We start from the raw sequence: 18,620 nt of genomic DNA on the forward strand, positions 1-18,620 counted from the left end.
CCAACTTTATGCCAATAAATTTGATAACTTAAGTGAAATGGATGACTTCCTCCAAAAATATAGGCTCCCTAGATTAACAGAGGAGGAGATAAATTGCTTAAATAGTCCCATTTCAGAAAAAGAAATAGAACAAGCTATTAATCAACTCCCCAGGAAAAAATCCCCAGGGCCAGATGGATTCACATGTGAATTCTACCAAACATTTAAAGAACAATTAGCCCCAATGTTATATAAATTATTTGAAAAAATAGGGGATGAAGGAGTCCTACCAAATTCCTTTTATGACACAGACATGGTACTGATACCTAAACCTGGTAGATCGAAAACTGAGAAAGAAAATTATAGACCAATTTCCTTAATGAATATTGATGCTAAAATCTTAAATAAGATATTAGCAAAAAGACTTCAGAAAATCATCTCCAGGATAATACACTATGATCAAGTAGGATTTATTCCAGGAATGCAGGGCTGGTTTAATATTAGGAAAACTATTAATATAATTGACCATATTAATAATCAAATTAATAAGAACCATATGATCATCTCAATAGATGCAGAAAAAGCATTTGACAAAATCCAACATCCATTCCTACTAAAAACTCTTGAGAGTATAGGAATAAATGGATTATTCCTTAGAATAATCAGGAGTATATATTTAAGACCGTCAGTAAGCATAATATGCAATAGAAATAAACTGCAACCTTTCCCAGTAAGATCAGGAGTGAAACAAGGTTGCCCACTATCACCATTACTATTCAATATAGTACTAGAAACGCTAGCCTCGGCAATAAGAGCCGAGAAAGAGATTCAAGGAATTAGAGTAGGAAATGAGGAAATTAAACTATCACTTTTTGCAGATGACATGATGGTATACTTAGAGAACCCCAAAGACTCTGCTAAAAAGCTACTAGAAATAATTCAAAATTTCAGCAAAGTGGCAGGATACAAAATAAATCCACATAAATCCTCGGCATTTTTATATATCACTAACAAAATGCAACAGCAAGAGATACAAAGAGAAATTCCATTCCAAACAAATGTTGAGAGTATAAAATATTTGGGAATCCATCTACCAAAGAAAAGTCAGGAATTATATGAGAAAAATTACAAAACACTTGCCACAAAAATAAAATCAGATTTAAATAATTGGAAAGACATTCAGTGCTCTTGGATAGGCCGAGCGAATATAATAAAGATGACAATACTCCCCAAACTAATCTATTTATTTAGTGCTATACCAATCAGACTCCCAAGAAACTATTTTAATGACCTAGAAAAAATAACAACAAAATTCATATGGAAGAATAAAAGGTCAAGAATTGCAAGGGAACTAATGAAAAAAAACTCAGAGGAAGGTGGTCTAAGTGTACCTGATCTAAAGCTATATTATATAGCAGCAGTCACCAAAACCATTTGGTATTGGCTAAGAAATAGACCGGTAGATCAGTGGAACAGATTAGATACAAAGGACAAAAAAGGGTACATCTATAGCAATCTAATCTTTGACAAACCCAAAGATTCCAACATTAGGGATAAAAATTCATTATTCGGAAAAAACTGTTGGGAAAACTGGAAATTAGTATGGCAGAAATTAGATATGGATCCACACTTAACACCATATACCAAGATAAGATCAAAATGGGTCCATGATTTAGGCATAAAGAGGGAGATAATAAATAGATTAGAGGAACAGAGGATAATCTACCTCTCAGACTTGTGGAGGAGGAAGGAATTTATGACCAGAGGAGAACTAGAGATCATTATTGATCACAAAATAGAAGATTTTGATTACATCAAACTAAAAAGTTTCTGTACAAATAATACTAATGCAAACAAGATTAGAAGGGAAGTAACAAATTGGGAAAATATTTTTAAAAACAAAGGTTCTGACAAAGGTCTCATTTCCAAAATATATAGAGAACTGACCATAATTTATAAGAAACCGAACCATTCTCCAATTGATAAATGGTCAAAGGATATGAACAGACAATTCTCAGAGGAAGAAATTGAAACTATATCCACTCACATGAAAGAGTGTTCCAAATCACTACTGATCAGAGAAATGCAAATTAAGACCACTCTGAGATACCACTACACACCTGTCAGATTGGCTAAGATGACAGGAACAAATAATGACAAATGTTGGAGGGGATGTGGGGAAATTGGGACACTAATACATTGCTGGTGGAGTTGTGAAAGAATCCAGCCATTCTGGAGAGCAATCTGGAATTATGCCCAAAAAGTTATCAAACTGTGCATACCCTTTGACCCAGCAGCGCTACTACTGGGATTATATCCCAAAGAAATACTAAAGAGTGGAAAGAGACATATATGTGCCAAAATGTTTGTGGCAGCTCTTTTTGTTGTAGCTAGAAACTGGAAGATGAATGGATGTCCATCAGTTGGAGAATGGTTGGGTAAATTGTGGTATATGAAGGTCATGGAATATTATTGCTCTGTAAGAAATGACCAGCAGGAGGAATACAGAGAGGCCTGGAGAGACTTAAATCAACTGATGCTGAGTGAAATGAGCAGAACCAGAAGATCACTGTACACTTCAACAACAATACTGTATGAGGATGTATTCTGATGGAAGTGGAAATCTTCAACATAAAGAAGATCCAACTCACTTCCAGTTGATCAATGATGGACAGAGGTAGCTACACCCAGAGAAGAAACACTGGGAAGTGAATGTAAATTGTTAGCACTAATATCTGTCTGCCCAGGTTGCATGTACCTTCGGATTCTAATGTTTATTGTGCAACAAGAAAATGATATTCACACACATGTATTGTACCTAGACTATATTGTAACACATGTAAAATGTATGGTATTGCCTGTCGTCGGGGGGAGGGAATAGAGGGAGGGGGGGTAATTTGGAAAAATGAATACAAGGGATAATATTATAAAATATATATATATATATATATATATATATATATATATATATATATATATATATATATATATATATATATATATATATATATATATACTAAAAAAAAAATTAAAAAAAAAAAAAAAAAAGATTTTACAAATAAGGGCAACTAGTTGTTGTAGTGGATAAAGCACCAGTCCTGAAGTCAGGACTACCCGAGTTCAAATGTGACCTCAGATATTTAACATTTCTTGGTTTCATGACCCTGGGCAAATCACTTAATCTCAATTGACTCAGGGGGGAAATAGATTTTACAAATAAATTTATATTTTAAATCAATGTTGTCTTTAGTTATCATATTTCTCTACTTGGCAAGTAAGTTGTCTTTATTAATTTAAGTCCTTTTTATTGTCTTCTGGACTCCTTACTATGGCATTTCATTTACACTGGTTGAACTTAATGAAATTATTATAATCTATATCAACCTCTCTGCTTATAATTCTTTTTTTATCATCAGTAAAATGTTTAAATAGGTCAAAGTTAATTTTCATAATACAATTTTTTTCTCAATTTTTTTTTTCTAGCTTTGCATTTTGATGTTTGCTCTAATATGTGATCTGACTATACACAGACTCAAGATTCAAGACTGATAATTACATCAGTAATAAGACATTTCTGGTCTGGTTAAATTATAACTAGTTTCTTTTTTCTTTTCTCTGTCTTTTTTTGATGATGTTATTGCATGTTTGCCACCTCCAGTGCCTTCAGATGCTTTTCTCCAAAAGTATATTATAGGAGTAAGGCTTCTAAATAGACTTTAAGTCATTGCCTTCTCTCCATTTTATTGATCCATATTTTTCAATATATTTCTTGCCACCTTCACCTATTCTCATTTTTGTACTAAAACACCAAGTATCATAGTGTATGTTTATTTAATTTGATTTAATTGAATTATTCAAAGAATTCTTTCTTGTATCTTTTAATTCTCAGCAGGAGCCATTGGTGCGTAAGCTGGTATTATTTCTAATAATAATTTTTTTTGCAAATACTTAGGAGTATTGCAATAAAAGAACACCAAGTATCCAGAGAAACATTTTTGGTTCTCTTTGGATACATGATAAAACTAATTTTCCTAACCTGTTTATCTCTACAAAGAGAAACTTTGAGCCGTCCTTCCATTTAACTGAAACTCCCCTCTTATGGTTTTGGTTCATAAGAATATTAAGATTAATAAAATTGAATTTCTTTAATGTTCCTTTGTTGTTCATTGGACAAAAATTCCACATCTACCAGCTCTTCCAAGAGAGGCAGATTAAGGTATTTGAGGGGCTGGTTTTATCATTGTTCCAAAGGTAATACTTTTCTTCATTATTTGGTCATTTTCAGTTTTATGATGAACATAAAAGAAAAGAGACTCCCCATTAAGATAATTACCTTTTTTGTGATAATTCATTACTTTGATACATGAAGATATATATTCAAGGACACAATAGAAATCAAAATTTATTTTGGAACATATGATTAAGGATTTTTTAAAAATTAGGGCACAGGCGTCAGATTATTCAAGATTCATTCCATGTTTGTTAATGGACAGAATGTGATGTATTTCTGATATGAAAATTACTCCAAATTAGCAATTATAGTGACATCAACTGGTGTATTTAAAGTGACCATAAATGCTAAAAATAGAAAATGGGCAGAGGTAGAAATAATGTTTTATCACTCTTTCTTAGTGAAGTTTAATCGTGAGAATAAGAGACTTCCCCATTCTACCCACCTTTTATTTTCTTAATAATTAGACCCACTTGGTAGCCAAAAGCAATATTGCTTTGGAGTCATAATAATTACCATTTATTTAATGCTTTAAGATTTGTGAAGCATTGTACCTGTTATCTGATTCTTAAAATAACTCTAGGAGATAGATACTATTATTATCCTATTCTACAGATGAGGCTGAGAGATTATGAGACTTGCTCACACAGCTAAACATCTTTCCTGAGGCGGGGGTTAAGTGACTTGCCCAGGGTCACACAGCTAGGAAGTGTTAAGTGTCTGAGACCAGTTTTGAAATCCGGTCCTCCTGAATTCAAGGCTGGTGCTCTATCCACTGCGCCACCTAGCTGCCCCATCTGAAGCAGTTCTTAAGCTTGTCTTGTTCTTCCTCTTTGTACCATTTACTCCTTGCTTTAAATATCTTTTTTCTGGTGAAACATATAGAACAAAATGATAGAAGAGGACTCCTTTTAAAATATAACTGGGGTAAAAAAAAATTGTTTAAAATATAATTGGGGTGAAAACATTCCTCCAAATCACTTGACATCAAACCTACTTATGTTACACCATCTTCATCCAGAATGAATCCACTGAAAGTGGAACAAATATATGTGAAATGGTACAGATTTACTTTTCCTTAAGTCTAGTTTCATTAGAAATAGTTGTGGAATCTATATAGCTTTTGAACTTCACCAGTCTCAGTATTTAATGTAAATAGTAAAGAAATACTATTGGCCCTTAAGATTGGCAAGCACATATGTACCAAAACAAATAAATTTGTGCTAGTAACACTGTTTTAAAGGCATTTTGTAACTGATTTTCAAGATAAACAAAAGAAAAGATTATCATAAAATAAAAGCACTAATACTGTTATTGGGAGGAGCATCTAGATGGCACAATGGTTAACATGCCAGGCCTGTAATCAGGCCTTTCTGAGTTCAAATGTGACTTCATAGCTATGTGATCCAGCCTTTAAGGGGAGTTTACCCCTTTGAACTTCTGAGGAGGAGTTTACATATGAAAAGGAGTTTACACAACCTTTAAAAGGAGCATGTTCATTGGTTGAAGTAATTTTCCCATGAGCTCCTTAGTTCTCACACCCATTCTCTGGGAGGATAAAAGAAGACAACATTGAACAAGGAGTTAGTCTACTCTGGGCCAGAGTTGGGACAGCGGCCTGAAGGAGGAGTCTGGATTGGGGAATGACAACAGCTGGACAAGATTCAGAGCTCCCAAGAAACCTGCTGACAGAGAAAAGATTTTACAGAAAAGAGATCTCCTCCTAGAGAAGGATTACAATTGAGAGACAACAGGACTTGTACATTTCTGGACCTTTGCAATTTGACACTGAGCAAGTTCACTGACTCCTGTTTGTCTCAGTTTCTTCATTTGTAAAATGAGCAGAGAAGGAAATGGAAAAATACTCCAGTATCTTTACTGAGAATACATTAAGTGGGGTCACGAAGAATTGGACATGACTGAAATGACTGAACAACAATAAATACTTCTTTCCAGAAGTTGGAAGATTGACGGAGTTATGTCGTCTATGTATCTGACCCTTTTTTAAGACAAATATATTCATTTTTCATTGTTTGATAGTTGTGGGGCATATATATCATAAGATCTTAGTTTAAAAGCTGGAGGATGATATGACAACCTAAAATAATGAGAGGTGAACATTAATCCTAACAGATTACTTCTTTCTCTTTAATTTGAAAAACCACTGTTAAGAAAAGCACAGAGAAGAGAATAATAGTTCGGAGGTAGATTATAGAGAACTATTAGACCCAAGAATAACTTTTTAAAGTTGTCAATTAAATTTTTGGGGGGAGTGGGGTAATGTCTCCATCTGGTTCGTTTCCAAAACAATGGGTCATTCCATCTATTTTTTGTATTTTCACAAACATTTGTTGAGCACCTACTATTTAAGCTGTTATTGGGTCAGGTTCATTCAAAAGTGAATAAGAAAATAGATTCTTAATTTAAAGGAGCTTATAATCTTGATAGAATTTCGAAATGATATAATGACATTCTACAGGAGATAGATAAGCAAAATACTTGAGTAGAAGAAGTAGGTTATTAGGAAGATCAGGATATTTAAATTGGGTCATAAATGATAGCTAGGATTATATATATATTTTGATTAAAGCTTTTTATTTTCAAAACATGATTTTTTTAAACCTCATTTTTGCAAAACCTTGTATTTCAAAGACATTTTCTTCTCCCCTAGATGGCAAATAATCCAATATGTTAAACATGTGCAGTTCTTCTATATACATTTTCACAATTATGTTGCACAAGAAAAATCAGATCAAAAAGGGGAAAAAATGAGAAAGAAAACAAAATGCAGATAGCTAGAGGAAATTCGCTAGTGTTTGTTTATATTCCAGGGACTGTTAACAGTATGAGCAAAGACCATTGGATTTCACATTTAGCAGGTCATCGGTGACCTCAGAAAATAGTGTCATAGTGGTGGGAGTGAAAGTCTGATTATTAGGCATTAAGGAACAAGTGGCAGGTGAAGAAATGGAGGTAACTTGTGTAGATTACTTCTGGGTGATAGAAGCAAAAGACGGAAAGAGAGAGAGTATGAAGAATATCGGGCTTGAGAAGATTATTTTTTAAGAAATGGGAAACTTAAGCATGTGTGTGGGGCAATAGAAAGGAACCAGGAGAGAAATTATATAATTCAAGAGAGGATGATGAAGCAGGGTCACAGAAGAGAGCTAGAATGGCACAGGTAAAGGTTTTATCTTTGGGGGAATTAAGGCTATTTCAGACATAAGCAAAGAGGGTAAAGAACAGTTGAAATTTGGTTGAAAAGGAAATTAAGGGATTTCATTAACTAACTTTTCTGTATCAGTAAAATAGTAGGCAAGACCATCTGCTGAAATGGCATTTATTAGAAATGGAATTAGGTGTTTCTTAGAAGGGAGAAGCCATTTTGGGGAAGAGAGAGATAAGTTGTTGATAGATAGGTTAATGAATTTCAAGATACTTCAGAAATGAGAAATCAGGTGAGGGAAAAGCATTTCTTTGGAACTCCTATTCAAATGTTGACTTTTCCATTGACTTTAGAAACTCATTTAAGTTTCCCCATCTTGGCTGGGAAGGAGGTTTGACCAGATGATCTGAATTTAAGATTATTAAAGTTAGCATGAATTTGCAATGGAATTTGATTCATAATATAACATTAAGCTATCTCTGACATTGGAATCCTTGAAGTTTGAGCAAGACAAACAAACAAAAAAGAACAATGAATTGATACATTATAGATTTGGCAGAAGATCAAGGGAGCAGTGTGTTCTTGGATGCCAGCTGGGAGCATGGTAGGAGTGAATAATCATTTCTTCTAGATTTCAGGAGGCAAATGAAGCCAGGGGGAATCTGGATGTATTGGGAATTACCATCAAAGAAGACAAAGTCTAGTGAATGTGAAAAGGAAATTCACCTGGAGGAAATGGAAGGTCACAATCTCAGAAATTTCAAAATTTAGGAAAATTAATTACAGAGCACATATGATGAATATTATTATGAGTAGAATGAAATGGAAATGCATATACCAAATATTGCCACCATGCTGCATAGTACTACTCAGGTTTTTAAGTGCTTTCTTTGCAGCATTTCTATGTCACATGGATATCATCCTCCTTTTATAGATGGTTAAACGGATAGTCTTGTGCTTTTACAAGAGATAAAAATCAGAATTAAAATTAGAAACAGTATATGTAGTACAACTCAATATATAGTTCAGAACTTTTTCAACTATGCTATACTATATTACCTTTTCTACTATATGATTTGAAACTAGCATGTTGAAATGGGCGTCAGAACAAATATTAAAGTCACTGAATAGAATTGGAATAGATGGAAAGAGTTCATTGTTCAAAGTGGAATAGTGTTTTAGAGAATTGCAGAGATGGGTTGTGTGTGATAATTAAGTGATGGGATGTGTGAGTATGTGTGTGCGTGCGTGCTTGAGGGGAGGACTGTTCACTGTGTTTCAAAATCTTGTGCCTCTCTTTATATTTCCAGTTCTTAGTACAGTATCACATAATAGTTATTAAGTCTTTACTGACTGGACTAAATATCAATTTCTAAAGGAGAAATATTGTTATGAGTTGTTATTGAAATAATAGCTTTAATGTCAGCAAGAAATATGCCTTTCTTTCTCAGCAACACTCAGTGTTGGGTAGCAGATAAATCTGAAAGAAGGTAGAGGAAATCTAGAGAAAATCTAGATTTACTATTAAGAAAAGGGAAACATTAAAGAAGTACTTATAATCCAATTCTTAAAGTTTTTATATTAAGTATATTACAGTTAAATTTTGATATGACAGTTTATCAGGTTCATCATTTGGAATATTTAGTTGTCATGGTATAGTATTCTAAATCAATGATTTTTTTTAACCTGGGGTTCTTGAACTTGTTTTTTAAAAATATTTCAAAAACTGTCTTACAGTATAATTGGTTTTCTTTATAATCTTAGGTATTTTATTTTACGCTATTAAAAATTTTATTCTGAGAAGAAGTTTTCAAACTTCACCGACTGATACAAAAAAAGGTTAAAAATTCTTCCTATAGTTGTAGCTCCTCCTGACCACACCACCAAGATACCAGGGGAGTGAATATATTTGTTGTTTTCAAAACTTATTTTAACATAGAAAATTTATATTTTGAATCATTAAATAAAAATTTGCTAAAGACATACATACATGCATGCATGCATACCCATATATATACACACACACACATACATACATACATATATATATATTTTTTAGTGCTTTTTTGCCTTCAGTCACATTATATAGTAGCATTAAATTGTAAGTTTTTCGTGCACATTTATAAATTTCCTGCTTATATTTTAGGCTAACTGTGATCTTAGACGTCAAATAGACGAACAGCAAAAACTACTTGAAAAATACAAAGAAAGATTAAATAAATGCATTTCAATGAGTAAGAAACTTTTAATAGAAAAGGTAAGTTAAAGTTGAACTTCTTTCTAGCTTTACTAATATGTTGGGAACTTTTTCATTTTAAACTAAATTATCAATTTTTTTCCCCCCTACCAGAGCACACAAGAAAAGCTGGCAAGCAGGGAAAAGAGTATGCAAGACAGACTACGCCTTGGGCATTTTACAACAGTTAGACATGGTGCTTCATTTACTGAACAGTGGACAGATGGATTTGCCTTTCAGAATCTTGTGAAGTTAGTCATTCTTATTTTTTAAATTCCAAGTAATTGTGGGGGATTTTTGTTATTAAAGCTTTTAGAGTTACTTTACATACACAAATTCTTTCTTATTGCTCTATGAAGTGATAGAATTCAGTACAGTGGTGGGTTGGTTTTTTTTTTTTGTTTGTTTGTTTTTTTGTTTTTTGTTTTTAAATAAACAAGGTAACTGAATTTAGACTACTGACTTCTTATGCCTTTGAAAGATGATAAGTACGCCTCATTTATTTTTAACTAGCTTTTGAAAAAAGTTAAATTTTTGACATGAGCAAGATTTAATTATTCTGTACAATTGACAGCTAAATGTAAACATAAGCATCAGATTTCAATTTTAGCTTTACCAAACTTTTTGATTAACACTTATTTTAGGTGTAGAAGATAAATGTGTAGTTCTGAATGTGATTCCCTCAAAAGTAATCTGATTTGGTTTTTAGATTTTATTTTGGAGGATAAGTTGGGGAGAAGAGAATTTAACTTTTCTATTCAAGCATTTTAACATAATGATAATGATTTTTCTAATCTTTTATCCATCTTCCTAACCTCCTTGCTGTTAATAGTTAGCCTAAATCTATGCTACACTCAATGAAAGACTTAAGTAGTAAGTATATTGTTTAATATCATACATTGAATTAAATATATTATTGGTCCGTACTTCTAATATAGCCATTAACACAACAGAATAATTTTTAAAACCCAAGGGTATTTTCAATCTGAATGACAACTATTAAGAGTAAATTGAGGGATTTCTTTGTTTATATACCCAATTAAGCTTACAAATCTGTACTTTTTTTTTTAAATATATATATGCATATATATATATATATTTTTTAATTAATTTTATAATTATAACATTTTTTACATTATCCCTTGTACTCCCTTCTGTTCCAAATTTTTCCCCTCCCCTAGATGGCAGGCATTCCCATACATATTAAATATGTTATAGTATATCCTAGGTACAATATATATGTGCAGAACCGAATTTTGTTGTTGTTGTTGCAAAGGAAGAATTGGATTCGGAAGGTAAAAAATAACCTGGGGAGAAAACCAAAAAAAAAAAAAATGCAAACAGTTTGCACTCATTTCCCAGTGTTCCTTTTCTGGGTATAGCTGATTCTGTCCATCATTGATGAGTTGGAATTGGATTAGCTCTTCTCTATATTGTCCACTTCCATCAGAATTTATCCTCATATAATAGTGTTGTTGAAGTGTATAATGATCTCCTAGTTCTGCTTGTTTCACTCAGCATCAGTTCGATGTCTCTCGAAGCCTCTCTGTATAATATTCCATAACATTCATATACCATACAAATCTGTACTTCTTGTAATACTGCCCTGTCAACTTAATAAAACCATGGTAGATAGAAAATGTCAACTGCATTTGCAGCATACTCATACTCAGTCCCATCTTTAGAGGTTGAAGATGATTTGGCGATATCTTTAAAATTTTTCAAGCTCTAATACCCTAACTTTTGGCATGGTATATATGCTGTATAGATGAGGTGATGACTAAGAGCTAATAATCTTTAAGAAAAACAAGACAAGAGGGTTGAGGTTCTGCATATTGAGATTCACAATTTAATACTGTAACTAAGCTAGAAATCCAGTTTTCAGGTAATACTTAAATTCACTGTTTCCACTAAAATGCTATCGATGTCACCAGAAAGGACCAAAAATGTATTTTCCATGCAGACATTAATATTGTCAAGATATTATCAATAAATATTTATTAAATACTTGCTTTGTACAAATACTGTGCTAGATGCTACATATCCATCTCTCATATCTCTTGATGGAGATATTAGTCATCAGTGAAATAAACTAGATAAACAGGAGGAGACAGATGATGACAGGAGAATTAGTGCACTGAATTTTTATCCACTAATTTCAAGAACTGACTATAATTTTTCTTTTATATCTTGCTTTTTTTTAAATTAGGTATTTTTATTAGTATAATATTTATAACATTTTGTTATAAATTTAATGTAGAATTTTAGTTCTTAAATAGAACTCTACTTAAATGGAAGTAGAAAGAAAGATTTTATTGGACCCTCCATTAGCATGGAAATTTTTTTCTAAAACTTTCACTTCCTTTTTTCCTCACTATTTTGCTTCTTTCTTGTTTTTTTTTTTTTTTTTTTTTTTTTTTTTTTTTTCCTGTTTTATTGAATTTATGAAAGAAGAGAATTCACTCCCCCCCGCCCCAGTCTGGGGTTAAGTGACTTGCCCAGGGTCACACAGCTAGGAAGTGTTAAGTGTCTGAGATTTGAACTCAGGTCCTCCTGAATTCAGGGCTAGTGCTCTATCCACTGTGCCGCCTAGCTGCCCCCGAGAATTTACTTTTGATGTTACAAACACTGATTCTGCAGCAACAGAATAGGGATTTTGTGTTGGTGTGATAATGAAGAATAGAAATAGTTGAGTCATGTTCTGAATATAATAGTATTTAAAAGTATTTTTTTTCTGATATATGTAGTGGGATAGTCTAGTAAGGAAGCATATATACTTATTAGATTAAAGTAGAATTGTGATAATTTTTATGTTTGTGTACTATGAGAAAGGTGGTAATTGGTTTTGTTTAAAATTTTCATTATTTATATTTTGATTTGGGCAAGTGGCTGGGCAGCTGTGTGACCCACTAGATAAAAGAGTGCAAGGCCTGGATTCAGAAAGACCCGAAATCAAATGTAGCCTCAGACACTTGTTAGCTATATGACATCCTCTTTTCCTCAGTTTCCTCATCTGTAAAATGAGCCAGAGGAGGAAATAGTAAACCACTCCAGTATCTTTGCCAAAAACAAAAACAAAAACAAAACACCAAATGAAGTCACAGAGAGTTGGATTACAACCATAACAACTAAATAACAAGTGGGCAAATTGCAAATGACCCTCATTTAATGGTTACAAAATAAAGCTGTTTTTTCTTAAAATCATATTACGGTGGGCTATTAATTAGAAAGTAATTATTTACAAAATAATCTTGGAATTCTTGAATAGAAAGATATATTAATTTACACCAAATGAAGTCACAGAGAGTTGGATTACAACCATAACAACTAAATAACAAGTGGGCAAATTGCAAATGACCCTAATTTAATAGTTACAAAATAAAGCTTTTTTTCCTTAAAATCATATTACAGTGGGCTTTTAATTAGAAAGTAATTATTTACAAAATAATCTTGGAATTCTTGAATAGAAAGATATATTAATTTTTTAAATTTATAATCTCAGATAGCATCTAATCACCAGAGCCAAGTTAAAAATCATTACTGTTACTTTGTAACTATCAAATTCATATTTTAAAATGTATTGTTAAGGAGAAAATTTGAAAGTCAATCTACATCCACTCCCTTTAAATACTATTTTCTTGATTTTTCTTTTATCTTTTCAGCCAGCATTAAACATTGAATATGTACAAAGAACTGCTGAAATGAGGGAAGAAATTTTAATTTAGTTTCTATTCTCAGCTTTAAAAAAGCCCAAGATATTACACAAATAACTATCATATAAAATAGAGTATTATAAATATAGAAGATAAAAAAAATTCATTAAAAGCTATGGAAGAAGAAGATTTCAGTGAACAGATTTGGAGAGGGAACATATAGACATGAACACAACCACTCTTTAGAGAGTGAAAAGGCATAGAAAAATAGTGTAGGACTTGTTTAAGGAGGACAGAAAATAGTCCTAATGCTTTAAGATATAATAAAGGAAGTTGAACCTCGTATTTGGAGTGATTGTTTTGGAGACAGCAGAATCTAGAAATTAGTAGTCCAGTGAACAGGCTATTGAAACAGGCAAGAAGTCATGAGAGCCCAAACTATCATGGCAGCCATGGGAATAGGAAAGGATCTGTCAAGAGACAGAAGAGTTGCCAAATTTAGAAGAGTTAGAAGCAACAGAATGTAGCATTTGTTTAGAGTATAAGAGGGGTCAGGATAATTCCTTTGATCTTTTGATTTAACCATCAACAACTTTTTATTTTACATATCTGTTGGCCTATCCTTTACCTCAAAACAAATTCTGATGAGCCTGAGAGCCTTTGACAAGGGCATTGGTGGAACCCGAACAGTTGGTATCCTTATGCAAACTCACTTGTTATTTTTTTTTTTTTTTTTTGTAAGCTCTCTGTTATAATAAACAACTGAAAGAAGAACTAATTTAAAATTTTGGTTCCCAGAACTTATTCCTTTAATAATCATATTTTTACCAATTAGTGAAAAGGTAGGGAAGTTCTTTTACTAGAATTATGTAGATAAGACTTTATTCCCAGAGTTGTAATTCTAAGCCCAAGGAGAACCTTCTTTTCCTGAGTGAATATCTCAGGGCACCTCTTTTCTGAAGTTCTTCAAAGGTTGACTGCCTAATGTGGGTTGCTTGCACTGTTGCTTTTGTCAGATTATCCTTGAGCTGATGGATCTTTTTAAGTAGCTAGAATTTCCTTTGGATTTGTCTGATTCCTCAGCCTAAGCTTGAGCTTCATTTAACTTGGCAACACATATCCTATTCTGTGGAAATAATATATACAAATTGGTTAACTTTTTTAAACTAAGAATGGACCAAAGTGACAAATTATGTGATCCCTAACAAGAAGTTTTTGTTCTTGAGGCCGATTATATCTGCAATGGTAAAATAAAGCTATTTCTGGGGGAAAATGAAATTGAATACCAAAGCCTCTCAGTACCCTGTGGGCAGAAATTTGAATAATGTTGAAGGGAGAGACAGTCCTTTTCTTTGGCTTACTCTTCTGAGATTGGTATACATGCTGCAAAGTGTTTGCTCCAGTGTGAACCCACAACAATTAAATGTTATATTTGGAATTGGAAAGAAAAAATGGAAATTGTAAAGACAATATTCTCAAACAGGAAGGTCTCCAGAATGTTGACTTCTTTCTCTTAATATATTTTCATGGTTGTTCATCTTGGGAAAGTCACTGGGAAACGTGATTTTATCAATGTTATTCAGCAACATAGAATTAAACCTTTTAGAAGAGGCATGAAGTCGGTCAGCTGTCCATGATAACCAGTATCTCCCTTGTTTTTAGAAAAATGTGAGAGAAGTAAAACATTGAGATAGGATAATACAACCCAGGAAATTGTTTCTACTGTTCCTTCACAGATGTAATATTTTATGACTTTTTCCAACAGTTGGATATATGGATTTATAGATCATGACTATCTGAAGATCATGACTATCTGAACCTCAAGAATTTTCTACATTTTAATGTTTTATGTAAATTATAAAACATTATTGTAATTTCTAAACTGAAAGGGAGAGAGATACAGTGAATTCAGAAGATAAGTTCCAGGTTTCTTATTTCAAACTATGACATTCCTTTCTTGGCTCAGTGCATTGACACATAATGGACATTACAATTTTGAGGAATCTCCGGACAGTTGCATAGCAGTGCCATAAGGAATCTTATCATCAGTACCTATCATCAATAACATTTGAACCTTCTTTGATGATAGAAATGTTCTCAGAAGTCTCAGTAGAATTAGCAGGAAAGCCCTTTTTACATCTTTATGGTGAACAATGCTAATCACTCTGGTGAAGTCTTAATCTTCTGTTAAAATAAGGTGCAACGTAAAAGTTTAGATATATATTTTTTTAATTAAAGCTTTTTATTTGCAAAGCATATGCATGGGTAATTTTTCCAACATTGATCCTTGAATAGCCTTTCGTTGCAAATTTTCCCTTTGTTCCCTCCCTTCCCTCCCCCATCTGGCAGGTAGTCCAGTACATATTGAAATACATGTTAGATTTAATATGTGTATACATATTTATACAGTTATTTGGTTGCACAAGAAAAAAATCAGATCAAGAAGGAAGAAAAAGAAAAACTGGCAGGAGGGGGGGGGGGCAATGCAAGCAAATAATAGAGAGAGTGAGTGAGAATGCTATGTTGTGCTCCACCCTCTATTCCCATGGTTCTCTCTCTGGGCTCTCTTTGTCACTGCACAATGATCCTTATAGAACAGTGGTATTCCATAGCATTCATATACCACAATTTATTCAGCCATTCTCCAATTGATGGGCAGCCACTCAATTTCCAGTTACTTGCCATTACAAAAAGGGCTGCCACAAACATTTTTGCACATACAGGTCTCTTTTCCTCCTTTAAGATCTTTATGGGATACAAGCCCAGTAGAGACACTGATGGGTCAAAGAGTATGCAGTTTGACAACTTTTTGAGCATAATTCCTAACTGCTCTCCAAAATGGTTGGATCCATTCACAGTTCCACCAACAACGTATCAGTATAGTTCCAGTATTTTCTAATGGAAAAATGTCTGACAATTTGCCTTTTGCATGGCAAATGTCCTTCTTTCTTTCCTTCTTTATTCATTCTCCATTGGCTTCAACTAGAGGAATATCACAAGTTCAAAGTGAAAACTATAATCACACACACACATACACACACACACTGCCATAGAAAATAATTGTTTGACTTGAAAGAGTGGTATATCTCACTGTGTTTAGTGCCTTTCTACCACTGAGAGATCAGAACTTCTCCAGCCCTCAAAGTCTCACATCTTTATTTTTATATCCAAAGATGATCTCCATTTATAGAGTGATCTTGACATGCCATGTTCATACTTTAATTTTATCATCTATAGATGAGTGATGTTTCTATTTTTTCATTGACAGACAACAAGAATGGGTAAATCAGCAAAGGGAGGATATTGAAAGACAAAGAAAACTCCTGGCAAAGAGAAAACCACCAACTACTAATAATTCTCAGGCACCTTCTACCAATTCTGAACCAAAACAAAGGAAAAACAAAGCTGTCAATGGAGCAGAAAATGATCCTTTTGTTAGACCTAATTTACCACAACTGTAAGTTTGTTTTCTTTTCCTTTTCTTAACATTATTGGTAATCACATATAGGCAGTGTATGTAATTAGGATGAAAATAGTCATATCTAAGAAGAAGAGCAGTGATTGACAACTTATCTCTAAAATAATGAGCCAAAAACAAACTGTAATTCCAAAGTTCTTTAATTTTTTTAAAAAACATGCTTTGCTAACTTTTAAAATGGAGACTTAGCAGCCAGAGAAGAAGTGGAATCTCTACTTTTAGTATATATATATAATTCAGAATGGGAACTTTTTAAACCTTTGACCATTCCAGTTAGGCTTTAGCATATCATGTGTTATGTCTTGTTTTTTCAAATACTTGATTACCTTTTTACAAGAGTATTATGATATAAGAAACTTGTGGATCATTCTTTGATGCACTGAGAAAGTTTTTTTTTTGTGTGAGTATTTTAGTAGTAGTGGTGGTGATGATAGGCATTTTGCTAGATATTTTATAGATACAGTAAGAATGAAGCATTGTGGGATGCAGACTAATTACTTGCTTTTATAAAGTGATTTTTAAAAATTCCTTTGATTTGATTCCTTCAGTTTTAGCAATAAACCAACTAACTTATTTGTTATTAGCTGTAAAAATTCTGCTTGATTTGGCAATTTATATTTTAATTATCTGTGACAACTACAATAACTATGGCTTTTTCATATAAAAATCACAAAACTTTAGGAAGTTAACTGATCTAGCCTCTTAGAAAATCTGTTTCTAAAAATTGTAAATGTGATTGAATGCTTTACACATACTTGCACTGAATTAATATTTGTTGATTAACCTGGGACCCAACATTTCATTTTTTAATTTTTTTTGGTTTCTTTTAAAATTAAATTTCTGCTCCCCAACCAAAAAGCTTTTTCAGTTTTACCTGGTTCTCTTTTTTTGTAAATATGATGATGGTGGTGGTGGTGGTGGTGGTGGTGGTGGTGGTGGTAGTGGTGATGATACTAGCTAACATTTATAGTGTGCTTACTATGTGCCTGGCACTGAGCTAATCATTTTAAAAATATTATTTCTTTTGATCAATTCTAAGAGATTAGTGCTATTATCATCCTTATCTTACAGTTGACAAACTGATGTAAGCAAAGAGGTTGAGTGTAATTATATTTTTAGAATGTTACTAGGTGTCCAACTGTGCACCTTTCTTGAAGTTTCTAACTTTTTTACTTCTTCTGAAACAAAGTTCCTTTTTTTCTCCATTTATAATTGGCAAAGTTGGGAAAGAATTATCCCTTGTAGGCTTTTTGGAATTCATATATACCTATCTATATTTATATATTTCCACATTCTTTATTAAATAGTAGCTTTCCTTTATGTGAGACCCTCACTTTGAGCCATTAAAACAGCTCCAAATCCAAACCTGTTGTGTATTAAATTCATTATCATTATTTTTCTAGTTGTAGACCTGGGATCTGTGAAATTGATTTTCAAAAATTTAATCGTATACATTTAATTTTATATATTGAAAAACATTATTTTGAAAAGATAATTGCTATCTTATCATAGACTTAAGCAAAACTGCCAAAGAGTTCTATGGCATAAAAAGGTTTCCCTGTTGAAGATCCACTTTTCCCCCCTTCCTCATTCCCCTCCCACACCACTTGCTTTTCAGGTGATTTTTCTTTGATCATTTGGGTAGGCTCTAATGTTGCTAATATGCTACTTCACTTCTTCCTTTTGTGGTGCCCTCAACTTTGATAAATCTTTTCCCATAGAAGTTAGAAATAATCCCATTTTGTGAAACAATGTTACTGTGTTTTTATTTTTCCAACTGAAAAAACTTTCTTAGTAAATTGTAAAGTTCTTTGATATCTTCTTTTTGTCCCCTTTCTCTCTCAGTTTTCCCTTCAATGACTTCAACAAAAATAAAT

The 18,620-nt window shown here is 32.8% G+C and overlaps 1 protein-coding gene across 5 annotated transcripts in view; it reads left to right on the forward strand.

Moving 5' to 3' along the window:
• Nucleotides 1-18,620, forward strand: part of TLK1 (tousled like kinase 1) — a 163,273-nt gene that overhangs the window by 105,074 nt on the left and 39,579 nt on the right. For all 5 annotated transcript variants that reach the window (XM_074303144.1, XM_074303142.1, XM_074303143.1 and 2 more), the window contains 3 exons: nt 9,523-9,633; nt 9,727-9,863; nt 16,534-16,722. In XM_074303144.1, the coding sequence (XP_074159245.1) occupies nt 9,523-9,633; nt 9,727-9,863; nt 16,534-16,722 (437 nt within the window). The remainder of the gene's footprint in view (nt 1-9,522; nt 9,634-9,726; nt 9,864-16,533; nt 16,723-18,620) is intronic.

Source organism: Sminthopsis crassicaudata, chromosome 3 (genome assembly GCF_048593235.1).
Source record: "Sminthopsis crassicaudata isolate SCR6 chromosome 3, ASM4859323v1, whole genome shotgun sequence".
In the NCBI taxonomy this organism is placed as follows: domain Eukaryota; kingdom Metazoa; phylum Chordata; class Mammalia; order Dasyuromorphia; family Dasyuridae; genus Sminthopsis; species Sminthopsis crassicaudata.